We start from the raw sequence: 7,500 nt of genomic DNA, 5'->3' as shown, positions 1-7,500 counted from the left end.
GCATACGTGTGTGTGTGTGTGTGTGTGTGTGTCTGTAGATGAGCAGTCATGTGTGTGAATAATGCACACCTTGATCCTGACTATTAATATGTAATGGCTCACCTTTCGGTCTCCAGCCTGCTATTGTGGTGAAGGCCGACGTCAGTGGGCCATGATTTCATTGCAGGCTAATAAGTGAGTGCTGACTCCCCTTAACCCTCCTTTGCATGTCATTACCACTCCCATCCCTCATGGCCCGGCCACCCGGAAAAAAGACTTCCACTTCACAGGAGCCTGAGCTGTTTTTACACTGACTATGTTTACATGGACAGCAGTAATCTGACTATTGGTCTTCTTTTGAATAATAAGGCAATATTTTGGTTGCCGTATTTATAGGAGTTGCTTGTATAATATTCCTTTCCATGCTTTTTTGCAAGACTCTTTATAATAATCTCATTCAGAGCGTTGTCTGATTGTGGATAGTACTGGAATATTGCTGTTAATGTAGATGTACTGTAGTCACTGAGCATGAAAGGTACAGAGGAAAGAAGGATGAGAGCAGAGAGTAGGGAAGTGTGGGAAAGAGACTGAAGGGGAGAGGGGGTGGGCTGTGAGGAGCTACATGGAACGAGATGTGGCTTGTGGAATGCCAAACACCTGCCTACCCTGCTGAACTCCCAACACGAACACGTTTGGAACAAGACGAGCAGTAAGTGTTTGGAGCCCAATGGGCTGTGGTGGACACTGCTGCTGTGTTAGTGCTGAAGAGAACATCTGAGTTGCAGAGGACAAAGTGTGTGTGTGTGTATCTGTGGGTGTGTGTGGGTGTGTATCTGTGGGTGTGTGTGTGTGTGTGTGTGTGTGTGTATATCTCTGTGTGTGTGTGTGTGTTCGACTCATTAAGAAAGTCCTCAGAAAGTGTCTCAGTGTGTGTGTGTGTGGAACAGCACTGGGCCATGGGTGATACGGCTGGTGTTAATTAGCAAGGGTCCTGCAGGCTTGCTGACTCCCTAATGATGTGCTGGAGAAGAGACTGAAGATTAGCATCACCATGACGACCAGGAGCTCAGTTCTCCTTTGAACCAGCCAACACCCCTCTTCACTGCAGCGCGTCTTATGTGTCCAAAGCTTTCAAATTATTAGTGTGTGTCTTCACGCGCTGTTTGGCCAGTGTTTACCAAACTACACAGCTCAGTCTCTGAGCTTTGGAAGCAATTTTATGGTTGTGAGCAAGCTTTGCTTATATTATCTGGTCTTGAACATATGGCCAAAAATGAGGCTAATGAGTGTGTGTGTGTGTCCGTCCGTGTGTGTCCACACAGCTGGTTACAATAACCTGGAGGTGGCGGAGTATCTACTAGAGCATGGAGCAGATGTCAACGCCCAGGACAAGGGTGGACTGATACCCCTACACAATGCAGCGTCATATGGGGTAAGAAACACACACACACACATGAACATTTAAGACTGACATGTTCGCTGTGCCTTGTGCCTTCATCAACAAAACTCGAAAAAGTGTCCATATCACATACCACTTTTTTACAGCAGTCTTTGGTAAACTCAGTCAAGCTGGTAAACCAAAGTAAATAATTAAGCTGCAAAAGTTGTCCAAAAAGCACTTCACTAATGTCTCCCACTTGAACACACACAGAAAGATCATGACATACTTTTGGGAAATTTCACAGGCAGTATGAGTAGGTTTCCCATATGTCAACAGTGCACATATGGTTATGTCCGTGTAAGCACCTATTAAAGATGAGAACAAATTGAACAAAGTAGTTCAATCATATGACCTGTGGTGGGGAAAATGCCACCAGGGTAAGCCCAGGAGTGGTTACGTGTGTCCTGGCCTTCAGGTAAGGTGCCATGTTCGGAGAAGCCAATGGCATTGATAGATGTTGGGTGCACATCTGCTGAAGTGGTTCTCGCAGCCACTGTATAATTTCACGCACAACTGCTGCTAAGCCCACAGCAACAACATGTAAGCATTAAATAATCAACATACGTGTGTGTTTGTGTGTTGTAAAAACTGTCATCATGCATGATGTTACCACACTTTCCCACACACAAAAAAGGGAAAGAACACTATATTTGAAACATACAGTCTCGGAGAAGTTCAGTCGCACTGAGTTTTGTGTGTGTGTGTGTGTGTGTGTGTGTGTGTGTGTGTGTGTGTGTGTGTGTGTGTGTGTTCTCTCACACTCTACGTCTGTGCGCGCCTGCCTGTCAGCCGTGCGCTAAAGAGGCCGCGTCCCCACACACAGACTGCTCTCATGAAGATTTCATGAGCCTCATACGCGCCTCATACGCGCCTCATGATTCTTTCACGAGCTCCGCCGTCGTCGTCGTCTTGGCCCCCTTTTTTCCCGGGAGAAGCGCTCCCTAATTCCTCCCTTTTCACACACACACACACACACACACACACACACACACAGCCCTGACATGGAGACGACACGGAGCCTGCTGCTCCAGAAAGCGACAGACACAACAGGACAGAACAGAACGCCCCCTTCCCCCAGCAGGACCTTTACAGCCAAAGCTGCCTCTGCCTCAATCCCTGTGTGCGTGGCTGGCTGGGAGATTTGAGCCTTTCACCCTGTCTCCCTCTCAGTCTCTCTCTCTCTCTCTGCATTGTGTCTCTGTGTGCCAAAGGGAGACATGCAAGCTCCCCAGGCACTTCCCTCTGTGCACAGGAATGAGTGATTTCTGGTGTCGCCAAGGTTTTCTTTGATGGAGAAGAGACACCCAGTAGGCCTGGCATGTTTGTGATTGTGGCATTGTTTTATTTGGGGGTGTAATTCTTCAGCGTGATCCAATCCGAGGGATAGTAGGACCGTGGGGGAATGCAGTCTGATTGGGCACAGGGAAACCAGGCAGCAGGTTGGGCGGTTATGCAAGCGTGCCGAAGCCTCGTCTGCTCCGGGGGCATTTGGCCCTGGGCCTAGCGTCCCCGAAAGCCACTGACTGGCTGGAGCGAGCCTATCGGGCTCCTGGTTGGCTGGCCCGCTCAGAGCTGACCTTGGCCAGGCCCCTGTGGCTGGCTGGAGATCTCGGCCTGTTTGTGCAGAGGATGTCACTCTCGGTTCTGCCCAACAAACAGTGATGCGCGCACGCACATATACACACTCTCACTTACACTACACACACACACACAAGTATGCACGCCCATGCGCACAGATGCTCGGAGGCAGCTGATGCGGAGGCCAGATCAGGACAACTGTGTGTGTGCGTGTGTGCGGTCTATGTGAGAGAAGAGATGTGTGTTTTTGGCTGAGAGAGTGGTATGGGACCACTGAAAAACATGGCATCTTCTCTCCTCTTCTGCGTGTCTGTTAGCTGCCCAGTCATAATTACCCAGTATCATAATAATCAAATCATGCAAAAATCTGACAACACAATTTAACCTGACCACAGTGAGAGAATTGAATTCAATGAAAAAGCCCAGGATGTTTCCCATACGTTGAGACTCTGTATGAATGCACCGAACCCCTGAAGTAGCCACCTTGTTTTCTAAACATGTCACACTGGCTGTGTCTGTGTAAAAGTAGCGTGTAACTTCCTCAACCCTGTGGATCTGTCTCTGTTGCTGGTGACTAGCAGCAGATGTGTCAAATCTCTCTACACATCTTGAAGGAGCGCCGTATAGTTTCTTTAAATCACTCCAAAATAACCTAGAAATAACAGAATGGGAATTAACAGTTTTGACCTAATGTCAAAGACGACTGCCCAGATATCCACTAAAGTTTGCAGACCTGCTTGAATGTGACTGGAGCATTCGAATTCTATAGAATTTCACTCATAGAGCCCCTTTGACTATGCAAAATGGCCCAATAATCCACCCTGTGTTGCCCAGTGGGTGGTGATGACTTTAACCGGTCGCTTGTCTTGTGTCCCGCAGCATGTGGACATTGCGGCACTGCTGATCAAGTACAACACGTGTGTGAACGCGACGGATAAGTGGGCCTTCACGCCGCTGCACGAGGCGGCCCAGAAGGGCCGGACCCAGCTGTGCGCTCTGCTCCTGGCCCACGGCGCCGACCCCACCATGAAGAACCAGGAGGGACAGACGCCGCTCGACCTCGCCACGGTACACACGCACGCGCAACTAGCTTCCTACATTTCCCTCGGGACTAATATCTATCCATCCATCCATCCATCCATCTATCTATCCAACTCTATCAACTCACACATACTCTTTCTCTCTACTGCTATATGCTTTGGACAAGGCTTTTAGTAATAATGTGCCACCACAAAAAGTTTTTTTAGTACTTGTGCAAGAATCGTATTATTATAATTTCTTGAATTTCCCCTGGGGATCCAATAGTATTATCTATCTATTTCTTGAATCTTCCCTATCTATCTATCTATCTATCTATCTATCTATCTATCTATAAGTTTATTTGTTAAATGTGATTATTTGCTAGTTTTCATTTAGAACTACAATTAAAATGCTCTTGTGCCATGACATAGCAGTAGAGTAGTAGTGGTTTAATGCCAAAACCTACTACTGTGTGTCTCCAGTGCACCACACATAGCTAAGGTTCCCCACAGTCAAATTAATTGTTTTTAAACTGTTTAAAAATGTTTTGATGAATTCTGTTCTCCATCATCCCATATTATTCCGGGACCTTGTAATTGATTAGGGAAAAGTGTCTGGTTGGTTTTGTCTCTCGGGCTGTTCATTTCCAGTGACTTCTCTGAGATTTCCTCGCCCCTGAAAAGATTATGCCATGTTGCATCATACTATGTGCAACATGTTGCATAAGAAAAAAAAAAAAACTCAAATCATAACACAAGAATGGAGGAATCCAAGCTGTTGACTGTTTCTCAAGTACATCATTCAAATAAACCATTGACAAGAACTGGAAATAGTCCATGAAAAGTCCATTTTCTCTGGTATAGTTTGTCTGTGTGTTGAAAAGTAAAAGGACATTAGAATTCAAACAATTTATGCCGAATACTTGCATGACGTGTGCTTCATTGTTTGACAAAGAGGTAGGAAATGTTGCTGCTGTTTTTTCTAAATGTGTTCTATGACTGAGCAGACTAGACACGCTGTTCACTCACCTATTCACTATTCATACTTTTCCTATTCATTCTGTGTAATGAGAACCTTTCAATATCCAACACAACATCCTGTTGAAAGCCCAGCACTATGTGTTGCTTTCTCTTTCTCTCTCTCTCTCTCTCTCTCTCTTGCACCCTCTTTCTTTTGCTCTTTCTCTCTCTTACTCTTTTGTCTTACCGTTACTCTCTCACTCTCTCTTGGAGGTTGTGACGGGTAGCTGGCAGTGGCTTTGTGCATCACCCACATGAGTGGAGGCAAGCCGTGAAGGAGCGCTTCCATTAGCGCTAACCTTTAGCGCCGGGCTCGCTGGTGGGAGGGCACGGGGCAGAGAGTGATGAGGACAATAATGACCGCCGCTGCCAGCTTGCACTGCGGCTGATGGAGTGACCTTTGCTTTTTAGCGCTCCGATCCCCTGTAATCACACCAGTCTCTCAAAGGACACGCAAATTAGCATTGCGTTTGCACACTGTCTCAGGCAAAAGTGGGAGAGATGGAAGTGTCAAAAAATGCATGTAAAAAATCGGTTTGGAACTGTTAACAGCCATAGGCCATTTGTCAGGAACTCTCTAGAGAAAGCTGTACTTAAAGAATGACGTGTTAGCCGAGCTTGTGTGAGCACACACCCCACAACTCTTTCTCCACAAACTTTTTGGTCCTAATGTCTCATAAAACGTGTTTCCTCATCTGTTATTTCCCAGTAGTCATGGTTAGATCTCTGAGTGGCATGTGACCCACCTCTCATCCTCCTCCTCCTCCTCTTCCCCCCGTCGCAGGCTGATGACATCAGGGCACTGCTGATCGACGCCATGCCGCCGGACGCACTGCCCACCTGCTTCAAGCCGCAGGCCACCGTGGTGAGCGCCGCAGTCATCTCGCCGGCCTCCACGCCCTCGTGCCTCTCCGCCGCCAGCAGCATCGACAACCTGGCCGGGCCTCTGGCCGAGCTGGCCCCACCCGAGGGCCCGGGGCCCGCCGGGGCCACCGGGACGGACAGGAAGGAAGGAGAGAGTGAGTGCTTCAGGCTTTTCACATTTCTATTAGTTCCTGTCATCGTTCATTACAACCAACAGGAACAAGGGATGAAACAGAGCAAGAATAGTCAATGAGGTGTCAGCAGTAGACACTGCTATAGTAGGTAGTCATTGCATTTATTGTGATTCAGTTAAGTATTGTCATCATATGGTTAAATGCATTAAAAGTAAGGTGTCATACAAAGAGATTGTAGTAAAGGGTTTTGAATGATGCAAGGGTTTTCTACATTGGAGTGTTTTGTCTGCAAATGATGCCCAGCTGAAACGTTTATATGAGTGTCATCAGTGTGGAAATGGAGGAACAGATTGGTTTTAGATTTTAAATACCAAGTATAGCTGAAGTTATTTGGGAGCTTATCAGGTCATTGTAGTAATCCCACACTTTCTCTCTCTCTCTCTCCCTCTCTCTCCTCTCTCTCTCTCTCTCTCTCTCTCTCTCTCTCTCTCTCTCTCTCCACCCCAGTCACCATCCTGGACATGAACATCAGCCAGTTCCTGAAGAGTCTGGGCCTGGAGCACTTGCGGGACATCTTTGAGCGTGAGCAGGTAAGACCGAGACGCTCACCTCTTAAATACCATACCAGCGAAAGTCATGTTCTCGTCTCCAGCACGCCTTTAAGGAGTGATCGGCTTGCTGTGGTAGGCCTGCAAATGTCCGCTCCAATAGACTTCTGTCCCCTCCTCTCCCCTCACCTGACTGCAGTGGACGGTCTCCATCAGCTCTGCCTGAGCTCTTCAAAGTTATGCAAATGTCTCGACATGTCGCTCCGCAGTTCAGTCACTCTCTTGCTCTACCTTTACTCCCTCTCTCTCACTCTCTGATATGCGTTCTCATGCTTTCTTGTTTCAACCTTGTGCTCTCTCTCTCTCTCTCTCTTTCTCTCTCTCTGTCTGTCACTCACTCTATCCATCTCTCCAGTGCTCCCTTTCTGTGCCTCTCTTACTCTCTCTCCTCTTGCTCTGTCTCTTCTCGTTAGCACTCACTTTGTCTCTCAGTCTCTTATTCCCTCTCAATCATCCTCACTCTCTCTGGGCTGCGCTGGCTGAATTGCGTTCTGCCGTTCCCGTTTTCCCTCCTGGTGGCCTCTGAGTGGCGGTGGTGCAGGAGAAGGGGGAGGCAGCGCTGACCTTTCCGCCAGCCTCTGATTAATACCTTTAGGCTTTCAGAACTCTCTCCCCTCCCTCCCGTCTGTCTATATGGCACTCAGCTCTTTTATAGTTTACATCCTTTTTGGCCATAGTTTCATTTGCATTTTTCTCTCTTCTCTTTCATTTGCTCTTTCTGCTCTCTCTCTCTCTCTCTCTCACTCTGCCTCCCCCTCTCATGTTCATGTTCACCTTTCATATTCACATACACACACACACACACACACGCATACCCTCTCTCTACCATATACACACACACACACACACCCTCTCTC

General features: G+C 47.5%; 1 protein-coding gene across 4 annotated transcripts in view; it reads left to right on the top strand.

The window, feature by feature from the left end:
- Positions 1–7,500, top strand: part of tnksa (tankyrase, TRF1-interacting ankyrin-related ADP-ribose polymerase a) — a 104,093-nt gene that overhangs the window by 88,509 nt on the left and 8,084 nt on the right. For 3 of the 4 annotated variants that reach the window (XM_048258893.1, XM_048258892.1, XM_048258891.1), the window contains 4 exons: positions 1,302–1,411; positions 3,878–4,066; positions 5,822–6,056; positions 6,543–6,625. In XM_048258893.1, coding sequence (XP_048114850.1) covers positions 1,302–1,411; positions 3,878–4,066; positions 5,822–6,056; positions 6,543–6,625 — 617 coding nt within the window. The remainder of the gene's footprint in view (positions 1–1,301; positions 1,412–3,877; positions 4,067–5,821; positions 6,057–6,542; positions 6,626–7,500) is intronic. The other variant, XM_048258894.1, reaches the window with a different exon arrangement.

The sequence above is a fragment of the Alosa alosa genome, chromosome 12 (genome assembly GCF_017589495.1).
Source record: "Alosa alosa isolate M-15738 ecotype Scorff River chromosome 12, AALO_Geno_1.1, whole genome shotgun sequence".
Taxonomy (NCBI): domain Eukaryota; kingdom Metazoa; phylum Chordata; class Actinopteri; order Clupeiformes; family Clupeidae; genus Alosa; species Alosa alosa.
The sequence above is the reverse complement of the archived record's forward strand: the minus strand, read 5'-3'. Positions and strand labels throughout refer to the sequence as shown.